The following is a 20,410-nucleotide window of genomic DNA, read 5'->3' as shown; positions in this document are numbered from 1 at the left end:
AAATTATATTGTAATTATAATTATAATATTGGACAAGCTAACCCTAACCCTAACCATCCTCCAACAATAAACTTACTTTGTCATTAGAGCCTTCACGTCTCTGTCATCTCCTTCCAGGAGCTCAAACTTGCTGGTTAGGGTGAGGGAGATCTCCGTCTTAGCCAGCTGGCTTAGAGCACTCTCTCTGTTCGGGTCATTTGGGTCTACTGCTCCTTCACCTGAAATAAAGCAGCACGGCGTGTAACATGATAAATACTGCATAGCCAACTTGTGATTAACTTCTGATTAATATAAATAAATGATTGTTTGTCAGTACCAAGCAATGCCTCTACATCAGGGACGTCTCCCAGGTCCTGTAGCAGCTCATGCAGCAAGTCATTGTGGTCGGGAGAGATGGCCTCCAGATGTTCCAAAAGCAGCTGGACAAATGCAAAAAGCTTAAATATCTACCGTGTAATTGAAAAATATTGTGACACAGTGAATGAACCTTGTAAAAATTTATCCAGAGAAACAATTGAACAGATTTACAGGTCGCTAGTTAGTTGCACCCATTTTCTCCTCCTAAATTTTAAAAACATCAATAACATAATATATATTTAATTAATAAGTATGAAGTGTTGACTAAGCTTGTGGTACACAAACACACCCAGTTGAGGCCCACAGACAATAAAGAAAATGAATAAAGAAATATGCTTGAAACATGCTTTTGCTTCTTTACATATCAAGCACAAAACAGACAGGAAATGATAAAATGATCTTCGTGTGCAAAATGAAGGTTGAGAGAACATCTGTTCAAACCGACAAGCACGTCATCTCCATTGTTAGTCCCTGTGTGAATATGTGTAGAGTGAAAGTGCTGACAAAAGGACACAGATGGCTTTAACCTACTGATGTCCTCACCACTAACCCCTTTCCAAAGAAGTGGTATGGAAATATAAAGAAAGGAAATAGGATGATGGATAGAAAGTAAGTGGCTGTGCGAGAATGAAAAAAGGATGAGGAAAGGGACAAGAGATGACGATTCATCCTAATAACAGGGGGCAGCATTTAACCACAGTTGATGGGACTGTGGTTAACTGTAGATAACTGTAGGGACTGTAGATAACATGTCTACTTGTATTTTGACTTTGTATGTATGCACTTTGTAACACTGTGTTAAATGTTTGAGTCATTTTGGGTTTACCGAGTGGGTATTGATGATCTCCTCTATTGAGATGTAGATGATAGGCTTGCTTAGAGTCACCATGTCTGAGTACTCATCAATATTAAACTTCTCCTCAGGTTCAGGGACATCACATGCTGACTGGAAAAATACCCTGGAAGAAGAATGTCAGAAGTTAGTGGTTAACAGTCTTTAAGTCCCAAATACTGACAGAGACAATGGCTGGCATTTGCAAAAATACAAGGAAATAAACTGAGACTTAACTAAGCATGTATGTCTATTCATGTACATTTCAATTTACATTGCAAAGTCAGTTCCTTGGTTCCTTTGTCCCCTGTATGAGTTCTTGATAAAGTCCAGGGATCATCCTGAGCCTGCGATACTGGCCATTAAAGAGTCAGTGCCATGCACAACCTGTCATGAATTTTACTCTCTACTGAGTCCTGGCAGGGCCTGTTTATGACCCAGAGGTCATGTGAATAGCGAAATCAGCAAAGATTCATTCCCTTCTCAATGTCCGAGGTAAAATAAAAAGTCCTTTTCATCACAATCAATCATCAATCATATTCGCTACAGACCGTTTAGTCAAAATACTGGATTGTCTTTAATGTGCCTATGACTTTTTCAACTAGGGTTAAAGTTACTCATACTGACTTGTTTCCAGAAAATGGACTACGGTTTGTGTGGATTTCCAGTAATGATGAGTCAATCACTTTGGCAAAGTGGGGCAGATGACTGCACACATACTGGCCCAGCCCTTCTTATTTGTGAGTTTGTACAGGTCCATCTGGAGTTCAGTCTCCCAATTGCTGAAACAGCACATAACAACTTCCTTTGTCAGGTTTACTTTATTTTTTCATACTCTTGACTTTGTTATTCGAAGGGTTATTTCTTTTTGCATGTGCAGTTTCACTTGCACCCAAAACAAAGAGCATAACAGTGCAACATGCAATTATTGCTTTATCTAATATGTTTTCTCCATCATGTTTTTGAACATGAACCAAAAGCAGAGAGACTTACCAATGTTCAGCATTGTCCCGAGATAAAAACGTTTTGACAGACATCTGTACCAGCTACACAGCATATTTTTTCTGTCAACACTGATTTCTCCTTTCTTACCTAAACTTCTCATACGTCTGAGATATGTAGTTGTTCATTGGCGTCATATGTGCATTTTCGCCCTCAAACAGCTTATTAGCAGCAGCATGCTGCAGCATCTTTGCCACAGATCCCAGGTTGCGACGCTGGTCTAAGTGAAGCTGCCCTCCTGCTGACATGTCGATGATGTCGAAGCCATCGGGGGCCACGATGGCTGGGTTCATGTAGCGGTAGTACAGCAGGTTTCCTACAATCTGTCGTGAGAAGAGAACGCATCATTAAAACCTTTTGTAAAAATAAATTGCACTCACTTCAGCATGCTTGCAATAATAAAGCAGGCAGAGAGGACTGTTTGAGCAGAATCATAACAGACTGTATTGTGAATAGAAAATATAAACATATATTTATACATCTGAGGGCTTCTACCTTCATCAGCTCCTCCTCCGAGGCATCTGGAAACTTTTCATGGAGGCTGTTCTTCAGAACTTTTGCTATGTATCTCATGCCATAACTACATGCAAAACAAAAAGCATTGATGGGACATCAAACACAAAACAACATGCAATCACATACTATATGACAAATGATATAGCAAGCTCATGACACGGGAGGGATTTACTTGAGGCATCAGTACTTGCATTAATGACTGCAAGTACTGGTGACTTTCACTGTCTCATCAAATGAAGTTTTTTGCTATAAGCATAGTCAAACATTAGCACCATCTAGTGGTCTTTATTTATATACTTTTTCATGATAGTGTTGTTTTTGTGATTTTTTTAATTAAAAGAAGTAATGAAAAGATAAGTATTTATGTCCCAATAACAGAACTGGGTTACTTGGTGTTGCTAATGTAGCACAAAGCAGAGTTCTGTTTTTGTGCTTGAGCAACTGACCAGATGACTGCTTGTTCCAAAGCAATGATTGTCTCGTAATGACCATGTCCCAACATGCAGCTGAAACCAGATGAGTGGCTAATGACATGCCAAAGCATATGATAATATCCTGTCTAGCCCTATTTTAATCATATTGCTCTCATAGCATTGTTGAATAATAAAGTAAAAAACAGAAGCGACAAATACTCAACAGGAAGATGAGAAAATAGAAAAATAGATAAAGAATAGCATGAAAAAGGAAATCTTGAAATATGTCCATGCAAAAGGATAAAATGCTATGTAATAAATGAATGATAGAAAAATATGTACAGAGAGAAAACTATGTTTTTGTATCTTTCTAATTACTTTCTCCACATAGTCTAAACATATGAAGTTAGATTTAAAGTAACAACTCAACTGCACTTTGAAAGCATCTGGTTTCCTTGACTTGAGGCATTTCCTGCTGAAACAATACTGAGGCAGAATGCAGGGGCTAGACAAAATAACAGCAACAGCTTAAAACATAATGCTGTCCACTACAAGCACCCCAAATTATGGCCTGAAGAGTTGAATCAACACCTCTCAAGATTATAGTTAAGTTATAAGTAGTAATTATTAAGTTTTCATCATTTCAGATAACTTTGTTAGAACAGATAACAAAGCAAACATCAAAGGCTTCTTCCTTAAAATTAATCTGGTTTAAAAAAAAGCAGAAAATGACACTAGAAAGTCAACAAAATCATGCTGACCAATATGTCAGGCACTGACAAGCAGAACTGTCAGAGGACACAAAGGATAAGTAGACATTGACACTTAACAGGTCCTAAAACTTACGGGATATTATCCAGTGAGGACACAATGGAGTTCAACACCTTATCTGTAGCAGACCGTAGTGCCAGACTGGATGCCTCCAGCCTGCTGCGTACTTCCTCATGAGACATGGCCTGCTCGGGAGTCACTTCATAAGGCAGCTTGCTGAGGGACAACAACAACAGCGGGCAAACATTTATGCACATGGAAGGCTCATTGTTTTCAGTGGTGGTTTCTTAGTGTTTTTACACACTAGGTAAAAATTCTATATTTTTTCAAAGGCCCATTTTGAAAGTTTTTCTTTGGTGGTGTGTTCATTGAGGTCCAGACATCTGAGATGTGAAATAAGTGGAAAACAATGGGGTTCCTGAAAAAATAGGACTATAATGACCATATATAGCAAACCTTGGACCATACCAATGGACAACCACCACTGTCTGCAATATTTTCATGCACTGCATTGTCGCCTACCTGGCCTCTCCAGTAGCCGTCTCTAGGTGGTTGACCCAGGCTTTGTACACATCCACTGGGTTGGTGTTGATGCCTAAACTCTTGTCCTCAATGATGTCTTTGACCACCGGAGCCAGCAGCTGCCTGAGTGTGTTGTGGCCGCGTGCACCTCTGTTGAAGCTCACCACCATCTTGATGACTGTTGGGTTACCCGTCACTATGTCCTGGATCTGGTCCACCTTAGAACTGAGACACATGGAGAAGATGGTACAGCTGATCAGTACTGCCTGCCAAACAATGAACATATGTGCACGTGTTTTGGGGATTCCAAACTATTCTAAGAATCTTGCATTCACTTATTTAACCCTAATACATTATAACCTACAGTATGACGATAGTGTAAATAAGTGTAGTGTACAGTGACTTAAGATTATGGCACAGTTCTCACTTGATTTCCTCCTCCAGAGCTGTCTTGAAGAGTTTGAGCAGCAAATACTCCTCTCTCTGGTTAGAGGCATAGTTGTACAAGGTGAAGACCACTGTATCCATAAACTTAGTGGATTTGTTTTGTGGCATCTGGAAGATCAGCTTGGCCAGGTAAGGTGGATTGGTCTAAAGGGGAAGGAAGAGAGGAGTAGCTTTAAGTGCTCTTTAAGTCTGCAACTGCACTTGTATATCTTATTAAACCTTATAAGAGTAGATGAGGTAGAGCTAGACACTTTTTTGTATCACCTGCAGCAGGTAAAAGAGATGTTGGTAGGCCTCCAGTTTCCTTCTTTTGCCTTTATTTAGGCCCTTAATACCCAGTCTGTCTCCTGCAGTCAAGTCATCTTTACTTGCTTTGTTTTTCTTGTTTTTCATTTTCTTGTTATGGGACACAACATCCTTTTTGAAAGAAACAAACACCAAATGAATTAAGCAGTCAAACTGGACAGGACAAGATATAATCATAGTTCAGTGTTTGGAACCTCTGCCTGAAACTTGTGCAATTACCGAGCTATGAATGATGTCAACCAACATGAAATCAAGGTATGCCTTTCCTTTCCTTGTACACATAAAAGCAAGGGATGCCAACCTGCAAAGTGATCCTGTTCTTCACCAGCAGTCCAATCTTTATATCCATCAGGTTCAAGTCTTTCTCCATCTGCTGATTGGAGCGAATATTTGTGACAACTTCCTCCCTGAGCCGTGTCACTTCCTGCTCCTCCTGAAGGTCCAGGGGGCTCTGCTCCAACAAGTGGACAAACTTACGCACCACTGACAGAGGAGGATCCTTGGCCCCAGCTACAATTTGGCACATGAGAAAATCAGCAAAAGCACTAGTCTTTCATATACTCACATATCTATTTGTTACAAATTCCCCATTAACTATTAAATTTTTATTGTGGGCTGGGAAATACAAAAAGACTAAATCGGATATCTCAATATTTCACAGTGGTGCTTGTCCAGATACCTCAATATCAAAATGTATCAAAATACAGAGACTACAATTTCGTGAAGAATAATTTAACCAATGTTGCAATATGATTATCATCAAAATCCCGGACAATTTCTAGTCTCACATCACGATATTGATGTTCAAAATCAATATAGCTCAGCTCTAACTGCAGTAGCGTAAAATGCGTTTTTGACTCACTTAGGGTTCTGTAGTCATCTCTGGCTTTGTTGGCCTTTAGAAAAGCCTGGATTTTCACAATTTCTTTTTCCTAAACACACAGATAATAGTGAGTGTTCCACAACATGGAACAAACAACACAAATGTAAAAGGATGCCACTCAGTGATGTTGATTGATTTAAGTGTTACTCACATGATCTTTGAAGAACTGCAATCTCTGATTGTATTTACGTTTCGCTTTCCACATTTTCACCACAGATTGGATCTAAAAACACCAGTGTTTTATGTCAAGTCTTTGATATGGCAGCTATGTCATTAATGTTAGCAAAAGTAAATGTAGTTAAACAGTTACAGTTGCCTAGTCACTCAAAAAGTATACTTTTTTAATAGATTGTTTTATAAAAGACAAACTATTTATCACCTTGACAACAGAAGCAACATTTTTCTGCAGCAAGTTCATCCTGTCTTTGTACATTTTCCTCTGTTTGTAACCTTTCCAGCAAGCCTGAAAAAAAAAGCAAGAAATATGATAAAAAATGTAGGTGCATGCTACAAGTTGCGTGTTTTACATCAGTGATAGCCCAGCATGGATTATTAAAAATGTATAGTCGAACATTCTCCTAGGTGTTGTCTTTGAGATGTTGTCATATCTCTAAATAAATATGTTTCTGTATTTTCATTTGAGAATGACGTATAAAAATATACAGGAAGTGTACTTTTTGTAAAAGATTTATTATTGCTGCAATAGCCCACAGCCACATCAGGGATCACTGAAGTTGATCCAATTTCTGACATCAACCACTATTGACAGTCCATAGTGGAGACATACACTACCTGCAATTTGACAACATGTGGTTCTTGTTGTTGTAGATACTCCATTCTCTGGGCATACTTTTTCCTGACCAGGTAACCTCTGACCCTCGCCTGCAGCTGGGTCACGAAGGATTCATTGGCCAACCATAACTGTTCCCTGTTATATTCTGCAGTCGCACAGCTGACAACACTCTAAGGAAGAAGGCATGTTTTAGTTTAGTTTAGTTTTTCAGGTTAATAAAAACCCTCTATAGTCTGAATATTATCTGATCAAATTAATAGTGCAAATGTTTAAAAATGAATATCACTGAATCCATTGTTAAACCAATAATGAAATTATTTCCATCATTGGTATATAAGAATGTTAACAGAACACTACATAGGGACCACAAGGAGGAGTGAAACTATGCAGTACAGCACGCGGTACCTGGATTTCCTCTTTAGAGAGCTGGCCACCATTGTGTTCAAATCCTTCAGGCTCCTCCCAAGTGCCCTGTCCAGTCTCCAGGTTATAGTAGTAGTCATATCTGTCCTTGATGCAATGTTTTACCCATACACTATCAGTGCTGCCTGTAGTAAAGACACAATGAATGTCATATTGAACACCAACTCTGAAAATCAGGTGACTTCTCACTGTGTAGGCATCGGTTTCTTAAACACTGACCTTCCTTTCTTGTGATACTTGTGCAATAAGTCAAGTTACCTTTAGTTGTTTGTCTCTGCGCCAGTTCAGCCTGGTATGTGTCAGCACATTCAGGGAGCACCGCTCTCAGTCCTGCACTGGGAACTTGCAAAGCCTGCAGTGTATTCTGAGAGTCCCCCTCAGCCACCACCCTGTTAATATCAGCTACTGCTCCAGCCACTAGCAAAGTAAAGAGTATTGAACCAAAGAAGCACTTGTTGAGTCAAATATGAAAACAGCACAGTAATTGCGAAGTAAAAACTAGCAAGTGAGTGAGGGATAATCCACAAAAAGCAATGAAGTTATTAAAAAATATCACAATCACGACATTGTGCCCACAATATTGACAGTATCAACACACAGGCTATCTATGAGGAAGAGGAGAGGAAGATAAGGGCAATTCATTTTGTTTTTACAAAGCAAGAATAAAATCCTTTATTGTGTTTCGTCCCTACATTATGAAGAGCTTGGTGTTAGTTTTATAAATAATTAATATGAAAACATGTGTACCAAAGTGCATAGTGTCTGAACCACAACAACAATAAATTGTGTGTCATAATTTCAATGTCGAACATCCATAAATGAGCAATAGGCTGAACAGGCAGAGCGGTTCTGAGAGAAAATATCTGCAGGAAAGAGAAGAAATACTGTATGTCTGCCTCAGAAATGCAACAGAAACAATCGTTATACTGGTGCCAGAGTATCTACAATGTATCACAAAGATCATACCATGATTCATGGCAATATTCACTATCGCCTACATGTCACATGCACTGCATTGCAAAAATGCAAGTATTGTTTGCTTATATTGTGGGTCATTATGCTCTTTAAATGAAAACTTTGTGTTGGCACACTATCAACCTTGCAATAAAGGTTACTTTACTACCACATCAGTAAGTAGGAGGAGCTGCAGCCTAGTGACAGCTGAAACAAGCTATGAGTATTAATTTAGAAAAGCAATAAGCCCACTGTATCAGAGTTGTGTGGTGATCTGAAAATAATGCATATCCTCTGGACAATCACAATCTAGTACTCTGTGTGCCTGTCATATGAGAAGAATTAACTGGACCTGATTTAACTATTGTTTAAGTAGTTAATATATGGATGAGTGAATTTCCATACATGTGAGAGCCTCCTCTTCATCCTGGTTGGCTGTGTCTATGCCCTCTTGGATTTGGTCCAGCCACAGTACTGCAGACTCATCTCCAGAACTCTACAATCAGGCAAAAGCACAAGGTCACCTCTCTTCTTTTCAGAGGGAAGAGACCAAACTACACCTCAGGCACACAAGGCAGTGTTCATGCATAGCTGCACAATACTAACTTGAAATTAAATTATAAATCTTTTGAAACAATTTTAATATAAAAATAAAGTGTCCAGGGTTACAAACTCTTGTAGTTACAGTACATTATGCAAATTCATCAAGTTAGGATTGTGGATTTTTGAATATGCAGTATTTTGCTCTACGACAGCAGCACTTCATAGCAACACTGATTACCAACACTGCACAAGCTGGTGCTGTTAGAGCAACAGCAAATAATTGACAGTACCATGTCCCCTGTATCCAGAGGTAAGATCTAAGGAAAAGGAAAACATGTCAGAGTAATTGTTGACAATAGTTACACTACAAACATATTCTCACACCCACTCAATCAACCACTTTGTACTAAAAAACAGACTGATTTATTGTTGATCTGATTGATCTGATTGATTTAACATCACAACAACCACAATGTTTATTCAGCCCGATTCTGTATTTGTTCTAAGGCTAATTTTAGAGAACTCTGGTGGGACTGGGGTGTATCCCTGACGACAGAGCCAATAGGAAGGAAGAAGACTAAAAGCAGCTTCTTTGTTTATATCCGCATCTGACCAATGATTTCCCAACTAACTCATCATGTACTGAGAGTGTGGCAGGGTCCGTCTTGCTGCCAATCACAGTAATGTAATGAAAAAGTCCCAGTCGTTAATTTTAAGAGCATTTCTCTGTTTTGTGTGTGTTACATCATTTCAGTGTAAAATGTATGATACAAACCAGAAAGACATTAATACACTTAAGTCGTGAGCCACACGGCACGGAAGCAAACCAGTAAAAGGAAAAATTAATTAATTACTGGGCACCATCTTGAAACACATTATCCAGTTCCCATAACCCATCCATGATCTGCTGTATATTGTAATAGTGTACATAGCATACATTTTTGTGCAGAAGCTTACAACATCCCAAAACACCTGTTAATGAAGTGATTCCTCAATCGCATAACCAGGCTGACCAACACCACCGTCACCCTCAAATAAATGCAAAAGCCAAATCATTTTAAATACCAAAACCCCACAAAAACCTAAACCACAATAAAATTATTTATTGTAAGTAACCAGAGTTATTTCTGGATCACAGCTGTTAATAAACCATTCAGCAGTGTCCTCCCACCCCAGTGACTCAGTGGGCAGTTACTGACATACGCACAAGGGAATTCAGTTTTCAAGCCTGGACAGGAAATGTGCTCACTGCACCGTGCAAACACACAAGTGTCCCACATACACTAGCGGGAAGCTGAGCTTGAGTACACACCGTTATCAGTTCTAGTGTTGTGCTGCAGAGATGCAAAACAGTAAATTTCAGCGATGGAAAACTCCTGCATTTACTGAAAAGAAGCAACGCCGAGAGGGGTGAAGACAAGAAACCTTTGAAAACTCTGGGATATAAACTGGAGAGGGATATGGCCGCCCTTGTGCCAGGACTACTCATTTGTTTGATGGCAGTGCAGACCTTTCAGCATGGCGGTAAGTAGTAAAATACTATGAGAGTTTACCAAAAAGGATAATTGCATTTATTTTTTAACCAAAATTAGATATTTACTCTTGGACTTTTTGTAAACATTAAGTTTAAGTAAGGGTTCATTTTGGTACACAACTGGTTAAGGTTACAAAGCACAGGTTTAATTATTTTAGTATTAGTAGTATAGTATTAGTATGTTTTATAATAAAACTACATTTGAAACTAGATCAAAACATAAAACTTAAAGTTATCTTAAAGCCATAAACACTGTTTTATTACCCATTTATAGGAAACAGAACCAAGACCAAAACCAGTATTCCACCTGGAGTGATTCCAAAAACCTTCAAGGGGAAGATATACAAAGTTAATCACACAAACCAGCTACCGCATCCGCTCTATCCCAGCACAAACCCTTGGCTGCATGTGAACTCGGAGGACCCAGTGACAGCCTATACCAGAGGGGTCCTCAGCACCTGGGTCATACCTTCATCATACATCCTGGCCATGCTCGTGGGTATCCCCTCCAACGCTTACATTCTGGCCTTTCTCAGACTCAGAGCAAAGTCCTTCTCCACAGTGGTTCTTTACCTGAACCTGGCCTTGTCGGACCTGGTGCTCCTGCTTTCCCTGGCACTGCGAGTTCACTACCACTTCAACGGCAATAACTGGATATTTGGAGAAATCTCCTGTCGGCTTATCACAGCCTTGTTTTATGGCAATGTTTACTGTTCAGCTCAAACTATAGCATGCATCAGTCTGAAGCGCTACCTGGCTGTGGTCAGACCGTTTTTGTACAGAAGGCTGGCTAAGACTACGCTGGCAGTGTGGACATGCTTGGTTGTATGGTTCCTGTTTGGGGCTGCTATTGTGCCCGAGCTCCTGGTCAGGCAGAGCTACCAGGTTACCCAGTTGGGAGTGACTATCTGCCATGACGTACTTCCGCTAGAGGAAAAATCCCATTCCCCGCTGGTGCCATACAGGCTGATGCTGGTTTGTCTGGGCTTCATAGTGCCCTTCCTGATTTGTATCTATGCCCATGTGGCAGTTGTATACCACCTGGGGCAATCTCGTTGTGATTGGAGACCGTTTATCAGGGTCAGCACTCTGGTTTTCATCATCTTTGTGGTGTGTTTCTTGCCCAGCGGCATCCTGCATATCGCCCACTACATCCGCTTGTTTTCGAATGGGGACGACAGGCTGTATGGATACTACAGAGTAGCAGTGTGTCTCTGCTGCTTCCACAGTTGTCTGGATCCCTTCCTGTGTATGCTCATTTCCAAGACGGCAGCCTCTGAACTACAATTCATCTCCCTTCACGGGATACCTCAGAGGCCGGCTGTTATAATGTGAGACGGATGTGTGTGCACAGAAAAAGCAGCTCCTTGCTGGACCATTGTTGGGAACCAGCGGGGAAGCATGATCCCAGAAACAAAGATGTGAGTTAAGTTAAAAGCAAAGACTGTGAATTTGACAGGGTAATACTGCAATCTATGTTACGTCCAAAACAACACAAAGCTGTGCATCTTTAGGAATATCAGGATCAGGAAAGGAGCATTGAGACTGTGAAACCTATACAAGCTTATCATGTTTGTATACATTTACTCTTGTCCTTACAGTTTTAAATGACATGTATAATATGTAAATTAAAGTTCAACAACATTAAGCAGTTCAGATTCGTAATGATGCAGTAATGTCAGGAATGTGAAGCTGCTGTGCAAGTCCAATAAAACTAATGAATATTTATTTACTGAATTAAAAAAAATTACTAAATATTTTTTCATATTTTGCACAGGATGTGAGAGGTGTAAGCACATCTATTTACATAACTCCTATATAAATTAACTCAATTTAGAGTCACAATACCTGGCAGAGGAGTTGCTTGGTGTATTGTAGGACATCATGGTAGTGTTTGGCTGTGGCTGGGTTCACCCCTGTCAACTTGGCTGTAGGGAGGAGCAGGGCTGCAAGTGTCTGCTGATGATCACCTGAGTTAAGTGCCTCATTGATCTCAGCTATAGCTATGATGCCTGGAGGTAGAAGACAAGAACCATTTGATACTTGATCAGTCAATGTGTTTCAATTATTGTGTGTTTTTCTCATTGGAGGATCATACCTAAAATAAAACCTTTTTTTCAAGGTTTGAAACTGTTGGCTTAAGTCCTTAAATATCCACAAGCTACACCACATAAAACATAACCAGAAATCTGCAAGACTCTCTTACGTTCGTGCTCCTCATGGACCTGAATGTTGACTGTGTCGATGCATTTTTGAACATCATTCCAGGTGAGAAACTCTTGGCCCTTGACAAGAGTCTCCCCTCGCTGTTTGATGAGAGTGTCAGCATACCTGAGGAAGAGTGCCATAAAGAAGTTCAACAAAGTTTTGTGATATTAAATGAACCACTACTCATCAGCCCACCCTAGTGTTAGCAAAGTAATGGTAACAGTGGAGAGAGACCTACAGTGGAGTGCAGCTATATACAGCCTAAAGACATTATTACACAGCTATCTGTCCTGCAGCCATCTCACCTGTTGAGGTTGTCTTGGTCCATGTTGGTGAAGCCCAGAGGAGAGTCCGTTAGTTGCTCAATTACAGCCTGGGGGTCTTTGGTGTCCAGCACCTCGTTCAGCACTGCTACAGCTGACAGCATCTCCACAGCTACACTGAGCTCCTCATGGCTCAAGCCAGACTAATAAACATAAAGAGTCTGAATCACAAGCATGAAGTGACATTACAGTATATATCTAGCATTGACCTGTATCCTGATCTGTATCAGCATGCGGGTCCATACGTTAAAGAGTAAAAATTGCAAACATGATGTCTCACCCGTCCCCCTTGCAGCTGCAAACTGAAAAGCTCAGCCTGATACAGGTTGGCAGCAGTGTGGTAGACAATTGGAAGTTGTGCCTCAGGGTTCATCAGCTCCTCCACCGTCTCCACTGCATTGCCAAGACGAATGGCTGTATTGATCGCTGCAACTGCCTCAAGTTCTGGTCAAGAATATTATCAAAGATAGTTATGTCTTTCAGATAACACAAATATAATTTGGTAAAGACATGTCAGTATTAAAATTACATTTCCTCGTTGCCTTATAATTACATGCTGAAATGCCTTTGGAAATATAATAATATTATATTGTAGATAGCCTCTACGACTCTACTCTATGTGTGCTTTGAGAAGCTTGCTAGTGGGTACATATGATTGGGTATGTGATTTTCAACTGACCAGTAATTACTGTTAATAAACATCTATGGTAAGTAACAAAAGGTGCTTACTTCGTTTCTCTGCCTCAGCAGAGTCATTACAAGAGCTGACAACTCTCTGAATCTCCTCTTTGTCCACCATCATGGCCCTCCCTCCATCCTGCAGCACAAAGATTAGAGTTCACCAGGGAGATACCACTAGGATCCCATGATTATTTAGCATGTTTTAATGCAGGACCGTGGAGGACAAATTGCCTGGGGGTGTCCTTTCCAAATGAAGTTATGGTGGTTGATTAATTTTTTATTCTCTGAAGTTGTGGGTAGGCTTTTTCTTTTTAACACAAGGTTGTCACTGCCTGAGTAGTGAAAACACCACAACAGCAACAGCTACTGTCCCTCATCAGTGTATACATATATCTGTTACTGTGTGCTCACAGCAGAAATTAAAAATGGAAGTGGATCTGCTCTGTCAGATGTCCAGTTTAGAAAGGAGGTCAAAGACAACGCTGCATATGTGTCTCCCAAGAAATGTGTATGATTTGTTCGGAGTCCACACACTTCTTTAAACACTTTCCTGTTGAGTGAATTCATATGTACTGTAGCTTGTAAGTTGTCAACGTAGTCATTTTCAACTATGGCCCTCAATACAGGCTTATTTATTGTTTATCCTCAACAACTGCAAACAAATGAAATTAACTAACTGCTTTAAAGTAGAGAGCTTTGGCTCCTAAGGCCCAGAGTTGGAAACAACTGAGCAAACAAGCTCAGTATACCTTGGATTTATGTTGGCAGTAGGTTGTAAAATGTTCCAGGTACCAGCGACAGTTTGACTCCTGAACACCCAGCAGGGCCAGAGCTTTGAGCCTAAGCGCAGCAAGCAGAGCAGCCTCGTCCTGGGTCGACACCGCGTCATTCACCTGCCTTACTGCTGCCTGGACTGGAGACAGAAAGAAAGACAGACGTCATTGAGGGATAATGTAATGTCCTTCGGATAAGTACAGAAACAAATATTAGGGAATGTCTAGTTTCAATTTCTGGTCTGTTTATACTGTATATTCAGAGTTCACAGATTTCCTGTGTCCATACAAAAAAGAATACATTCATGGTAGTGTTTTGGGACAAAGAAATATAAGGGTCATGTGGTAGGGAAAATCCTTACTGTTGACAAAGTCAAGGCAGCCCTGGATCTCCTGCTGAGTCAGCAGCTCCTCATAAACATCTCTTTCTTCAGTCGCAACCGAGGAGCGCTAATTGAGGGAGATAAAGAAAAATAAATGTGTATATAATATATATATTAGATAATCATTTCATACAGCATATTCAATTTGTACCTGGTCACATAAATGTTTTTCACACATAAATGTTGGTCACATAAATGTTTTTCCCATTCATATTGATGAAGTTGCATATTCTACATATCACATTTCAGCCATTCAGTGGAAGCTGATGGCTCCTGTTTGTACAGTATTTGTAAAAAGAATGGGAGGCGAGATGCTGGATGGTGCGGAGGGTTAGTGTTTGGTGAAGTACAGCTGACACTGCAGCCACTGGAATGTGCTGGCAAAGGCCTGTGGAGCAAGTCAGTGCAGGCAACCCCTTTCAGACCTCAGTGTGGATAACTATTTAGTTATTATGGTTGTCAGTACTAGACACTGCAGTCAGAAACATTGGTTCAGAGCAACAGTCACTTTTACATTTTTTCCATTACTCAAATCTGGCCACAAAGTTTTATATTCTTCAATTCTGTCATTTCAGTTCAGTGACGGCACTTTCAGACCAACACAGGAGGCTACACCTCTGTTGGTGGTCAACCTGAATAGGCCAACACACTCTTAAACGAGTGGAATAGAGAGCGATAGAGATTGGTGAGTAGGCAAACAATCGAGAGAAACTAAACAAACTTTGTTACAAAGTTACACAGAGGCAAATCAAGCCTTCTATACAGGGAAAGCCAGCAATGAACCAAACATTATAATAAATAAATGATGACACAGAAAAATAAGAGGTCATTGAAGTGTTTGTTAGGCTTCTCACCCTCCCTGAGGACTGTTTCTGCTTACGAGCCTTGGTCTGACTCAGTGTGTCCTGGTAGTCTTGGGCCAGAACTTCCTGGGTGTTCCTCAGCATTGCGTTAGGATTATTCAGGGCTCCCATTGTCACAGATGCCTGACCTCTGTCAACCGCCTCATTGATGGCAATCACAGCAGCATGCACTAAGGACAACAGAGTGTGTGCGAACATTTTAGTGTTGGCTAAAATCTTCTGGAGTTTCTGTCAAAAATATTAATAGAGAATTAGTTCAAAGGTCAGAGGACTTACAGGCAGCTTCATCCACTGAGAGCTCATTGGCCAGGATTCCTCCAATCTTACTGAAAGCTGGCATTTGAATGCCATATTTCTCCAGCTCACTCCTCATGTTACTGATCTCTTCCTCTAGAAGGCAGAAATATACAAATTGCAGGGAAAGTTGAGGTGTTATATAGCAGAGTACATTTTGCAAGTTTCACATCTTGTCAAATTTAGTGTACAGGTACAACTCCTCCCCACATGGGATGAAATTGAGTTTTGCGTAGCTTCCACAGATACTGGACATGAACCAGACAGACATAGAGACACTGTGGACCCGTCATACAGAAAGAGGGATGTAAATATATCAGAGGGAGAGTTAGACATGGGGACGTGGAGAAAAAACAGAAGCTCCACATTGCTGTGAGAACAGCATGGCAGAGTCATGTAGGGGAGAATTGCACCATGCACCATATGTATTAAAAGCAAATATCTGATAAAATAGTGTGACCAGATACACAGAAGTGCTTGGATAGCCAATGAGGTGTTGGAGGTAATTTACATATTGTTTTCTTAATAATTTACATGCATTTATTGTATTACATTTTTCTATTTTCTGTTATACATTACTTTTAAATATATGCCTATACTTACAGTGAATCGGGAACATACCAGAAATTTGAGAAAAGTCTGAACATACTGTTGAAATTGGTGTTTTTATGACATGAGTTTATTCAGTTGGCTGTAGAGAACATTTGACTTTACTATTGGGTTACTGTGTGTCTCAACAATAAATTGCATAAAGAAACACGACTGTTTGCTGTCCTCCGTCATATTGACCGTCACAGTTCCTTAGACATTTGACTGTCTTGACTTAAGCAATGATAGAAACATTTCATTTTGGTGGCAGTGATGAACTTATAACGTAGATGAAGTTATTCACTTTTGACAGTTAACTGTTGTGAGTAATTGATGGTCTTTTGCAGGACACATTAAATATTGTGCATTTTTGAGGTCTAAAACTCTACAAGGAACCTTTCAGCAATTGAGAAATAAACTATAACATACAGTACAACTAAGGGAACACTGACTTTCCCAAAGTTCAATTGAAGTTAGTCAAAATTGTGAAAAAATAAATTAAAATTGTGAAAAAATAAAAAGTGTTCAGAAGTGATGAAAAAACCCATGTGAGTAAGCCCTGCGGCATACTCAGGACAATCCAATGTCAAAAGCTTTGAAGCTTGGTAGTTTGTGTGTCCTACTCAAATAAAGCAAACATTTATCCTTCACTTTGAAAGCAACTAATAATAACTACATTGGTTCCATTTACACATTTATTTTATATAACTTTTGTGCTTTTGTGCAATACTGCGGTTTCTGATTTCCACTGGTATTACCTGTGAAGGCCACTTTCCCCAGCAGGTCCTGGATCTGTGGTGCAATGCCCAGTTTGTACAAGTACAAGCTGAAATAAACCATATGGGGTGTAAGATTCACACATAAAAAATAAGGACTGAGAAGCTTGAAATAATCTGATATTCAACAGTCAACAGATCTTTCATGATTGTGATTTATCCTGATGGCCTTTAATGTCTATGTTACACTCACACCACAGGGGGGTAGTGTTGGCTCACATTACAACAAGCACCATCTTACTGCAGCCAGCAGGCTCAGTGAATTCAACAAGCAGGTGGCTGGAAACTTCATAAAACTTTCATCTTCCTGCAGGTACCTGATGAGTGCTAATGAATTATAGATATTTAAGGCAGGTATGGCATCAGCACAGCTCTGAATGGAGCAGTAGTAGTCGCTGGTTATTCTGGCCTTTTGTCAGTGTGTGTGTACACATGAAATGCACTCTGTCCTTGGGACGCAGGGAGCTTGAGACAACTATCTGCTCTGCTTATACAAAGGGTAATGTTTTAACATGCAGGCAGCTGATTCAGTGGAGATACAAACACAGTAACAGCTGACTGGGGTTAATGAAGGTGGCTGATTACAAGCCACAGGAGTTACAGACAATCAGCTGACTAGCTTGGAGCAACTAGCTCTCTCCAGACTGTGGATCCTATCTGTTGTTTATTTCCAAGTTTTCCTCTTCCCTTAGACAACAAATGAATCCCTACATTTCTACCACTTTAAGCTATGTTTTTTTCCCTATTAGCATTGTGTTCCCTTTCAATTTTCCACCACACTGAATGTGCAGGAGTATCCACTGCTTTGCTTCCATGTGTGCATGGGTTTGTACCCAGGGAAGCAGAGTATTCACTGGGTCCTTGTGGGACTTCAACTGGACTCGCAGGAAGGAAGAGCACGTGTGTGCATAAGCAGGGAAGGAAACCAATTCTCTCAGGGCCTAACTGAAACACTACAACAGAGAAAAAACAATCCTAGCAGCTCACATAACCACTCCCTAAATCCGTGTTTGGCTGACTGGACGAGTCAGATAGATAAAACTGGCCCTTCAGTTCATTCAAAGTCATCTCAATTGAAAAAGCAAGGACCTGAAGTTGTAATTCTCAAGCCACCCACGTTACAGTAAAATCACTAACCTTTCTTCTTAAGTATTACAACATTTATCAAGAACCTGAAAACATGAGCAAGAATTTACCCTTTGTGGTGAGACTATAAGTACAGACTTGGGCACTGAAACACCACATTTAAATTGCCAGAAAGCCTGTGCTTACATACTGTATAGAGGTTTATGTAAGCAGTGTGAATAGATTGTTTATGCTCATCAAAAGTGTTCAAAACAAACGTAAGTAACTAAAAAACAGTTCAAAGTAATTAAATTGGGCCATGGTTAAAAGGTGTTTGAGCAAATAGGCTATTCAGCGACTGAAAGGCCACATTACAGCAACAGCTGCCTATAGCTAAATGCATGGTGCTGTATAATGTAGCCTTGACCTATTTAAGACAAATCATAAAAAGGTCTGTGTGTTGTGTCAACCTTACCTAAGTAAAAATAAAATTTTCCAGTTCCTGTTTCATATCACTTACCAAGTACCATTTCTGTGCTTGACGTATAAATTAGAGGTTGATCTTAATGGCCATGCCTGGTCCCCACAGAGTAATAAAAAGATGTTAGTGTAAGCAGTCTCATACATTTGTCATCTTACGTATGAGCTGTCCTTAATTCTGTAACTTGAGTGCACGGCTGCTGGATGGCAAAATAGCCACTACATGTCAAAGTCAAAACTAAGTGTTTGACATTATCTGCCATAACCATCAGTTGAAAGGAAGTGAATCTAAATTACACAGTGAGTAACCTGTCAGTGACAAAGAGTATGAGCAGACAACATTTACAGACAAATGCAATGCTGCCTATTAGCTCATAGTTTAATTCTAACTACCAGATACCAGCACTTAAGAGTTTAAGTCATCTATAACAATGGCAGTTTAGTACACTGGTTTTCATTTCTTTCTTGGAAGTGAAACCTGAAAGTGACATTCAGGTGTGGCACCTTCAGGAAAAGAGCAACTGGTTACACTGCCATTGCGCAAACAAAAGACTTCAGCAATGAGTGAGCAATTTTGCTGTCAGAAGAGAGAAATAGAGTAAAGTGAAAAATCAATCCTTTTATTCTTACCTCAGTGCATGTATGCAGTATACCACCTTGGGCATGTTTTTGCGATCGTACACATCCGTCGTTTCAGGATAGAATATCTGAAAGCAGAAACCACAATAAATATTAGTCACTCTTCTTTTATCGGGTGCATTAGAAGTTGCACGGGGTGGACATAATAATAGGAACACCTGTAAAACATAATGCAGTCCCAGGCAACTGCAGTAAATACTACCTTTGTGAGGCACATCATTTTCAGTACCACAGAGCTGAATCAACACCAGTCACTGGCATCATTTCTAAAATACTGAGGGTTATGAGCTTTACAGGGGTAGCATTTATTGCAGTGCTATAGCATTGGACTACATTATATTTTGCAGGTACTCGTGCTGATACTCTGCCCCTTTTATCACTACTCATGGTACGTGTTCGGTTGGCCAAGTTATTTTCAAACAGGCACTTACAGATATATACAGATATATACTTAATGCCTAAATATGTCACATCATAAACATATCCATTTTAAGGAGGACGACTTTTCCAAAACACTGGGCCCTCACTGCCCATCTCTAAAATGTTTTTTTATTATGTCACACCTGAATTAAAAACATCGAGTGATGTAATAGTAAAAGCTACAGATAAGGTTACACTATCAGAGTGACAATTCCTAAAAAGGCTATTCATAATAATTACTAATTAAATTTCTATAAAAGGCAATCCCACAAGGCAGTACAGAGATAAGTGGGTATCAATTTTACCTCATTTTCATTTCCACGATACACCTCAGTGAAGTCTTTTGTGTCATCTCATAAAAGATGTAATGAGGTTAATGCTGTTCTGTGAGAACTGCCATACCCTCATTACAATTTCATCTGTCAGTGTTTACACTCTTACAGCTGCATGAAATGTGTATATATGAACGATGTCACAGAAATGACACTATTGCCATTTTCCTCTGAGTAAAAACAGGTCGTCACAGGTGTTGTAGCATACTCACAAAACATGAGCAAAAGTCATGTTAATTGATTAAATATAGGTTTACCCTTTACTTTACTTTACTAAGTGATATTTTTT

The 20,410-nt window shown here is 39.9% G+C and overlaps 2 protein-coding genes across 3 annotated transcripts in view; one reads left to right on the top strand and one right to left on the bottom strand.

Annotated features, from left to right (window-relative positions):
• The window catches only part of iqgap2 (IQ motif containing GTPase activating protein 2), a 33,488-nt gene that overhangs the window by 3,982 nt on the left and 9,096 nt on the right, over positions 1–20,410 (bottom strand). The window contains exons 5-33 of one of the 2 annotated variants that reach the window (XM_070905141.1): positions 19,361–19,437; positions 17,168–17,235; positions 15,804–15,917; positions 15,519–15,697; positions 14,644–14,731; positions 14,258–14,421; positions 13,557–13,644; positions 13,108–13,271; positions 12,810–12,970; positions 12,503–12,627; positions 12,145–12,308; positions 9,053–9,079; positions 8,625–8,715; positions 7,524–7,682; positions 7,248–7,390; positions 6,842–7,012; positions 6,429–6,512; positions 6,201–6,272; positions 6,029–6,098; positions 5,468–5,676; positions 5,125–5,277; positions 4,841–5,004; positions 4,414–4,638; positions 3,967–4,107; positions 2,687–2,771; positions 2,282–2,514; positions 1,184–1,316; positions 317–419; positions 77–218 (exon numbers count right to left, since the gene is read on the bottom strand). In XM_070905141.1, coding sequence (XP_070761242.1) covers positions 77–218; positions 317–419; positions 1,184–1,316; positions 2,282–2,514; positions 2,687–2,771; positions 3,967–4,107; positions 4,414–4,638; positions 4,841–5,004; positions 5,125–5,277; positions 5,468–5,676; positions 6,029–6,098; positions 6,201–6,272; positions 6,429–6,512; positions 6,842–7,012; positions 7,248–7,390; positions 7,524–7,682; positions 8,625–8,715; positions 9,053–9,079; positions 12,145–12,308; positions 12,503–12,627; positions 12,810–12,970; positions 13,108–13,271; positions 13,557–13,644; positions 14,258–14,421; positions 14,644–14,731; positions 15,519–15,697; positions 15,804–15,917; positions 17,168–17,235; positions 19,361–19,437 — 3,797 coding nt within the window. The remainder of the gene's footprint in view (positions 1–76; positions 219–316; positions 420–1,183; positions 1,317–2,281; positions 2,515–2,686; positions 2,772–3,966; positions 4,108–4,413; positions 4,639–4,840; positions 5,005–5,124; positions 5,278–5,467; positions 5,677–6,028; positions 6,099–6,200; positions 6,273–6,428; positions 6,513–6,841; positions 7,013–7,247; positions 7,391–7,523; positions 7,683–8,624; positions 8,716–9,052; positions 9,080–12,144; positions 12,309–12,502; positions 12,628–12,809; positions 12,971–13,107; positions 13,272–13,556; positions 13,645–14,257; positions 14,422–14,643; positions 14,732–15,518; positions 15,698–15,803; positions 15,918–17,167; positions 17,236–19,360; positions 19,438–20,410) is intronic. The other variant, XM_070905140.1, reaches the window with a different exon arrangement.
• f2rl2 (coagulation factor II (thrombin) receptor-like 2) lies at positions 10,215–12,380 on the top strand. The gene is made up of 2 exons (XM_070905142.1): positions 10,215–10,286; positions 10,571–12,380. The coding sequence occupies exons 1-2, from the start codon at positions 10,223–10,225 to the stop codon at positions 11,629–11,631; spliced, it is 1,125 nt and encodes a 374-aa protein (XP_070761243.1). The 5' UTR covers positions 10,215–10,222; the 3' UTR covers positions 11,632–12,380.

Source organism: Enoplosus armatus, chromosome 4, assembly GCF_043641665.1.
Source record: "Enoplosus armatus isolate fEnoArm2 chromosome 4, fEnoArm2.hap1, whole genome shotgun sequence".
Classification (NCBI taxonomy): domain Eukaryota; kingdom Metazoa; phylum Chordata; class Actinopteri; order Centrarchiformes; family Enoplosidae; genus Enoplosus; species Enoplosus armatus.
The sequence above is the reverse complement of the archived record's forward strand: the minus strand, read 5'-3'. Positions and strand labels throughout refer to the sequence as shown.

Excerpts from the sequence above, each read along its gene's own strand:
- f2rl2 (XM_070905142.1), top strand. The coding sequence starts at position 10,223 with ATGGCCGCCCTTGTGCCAGGACTACTCATTTGTTTGATGGCAGTGCAG. Across the intron at positions 10,287-10,570 it reads GCAGACCTTTCAGCATGGCG|GAAACAGAACCAAGACCAAA; the intron begins GTAAGTAGTAAA and ends ACCCATTTATAG.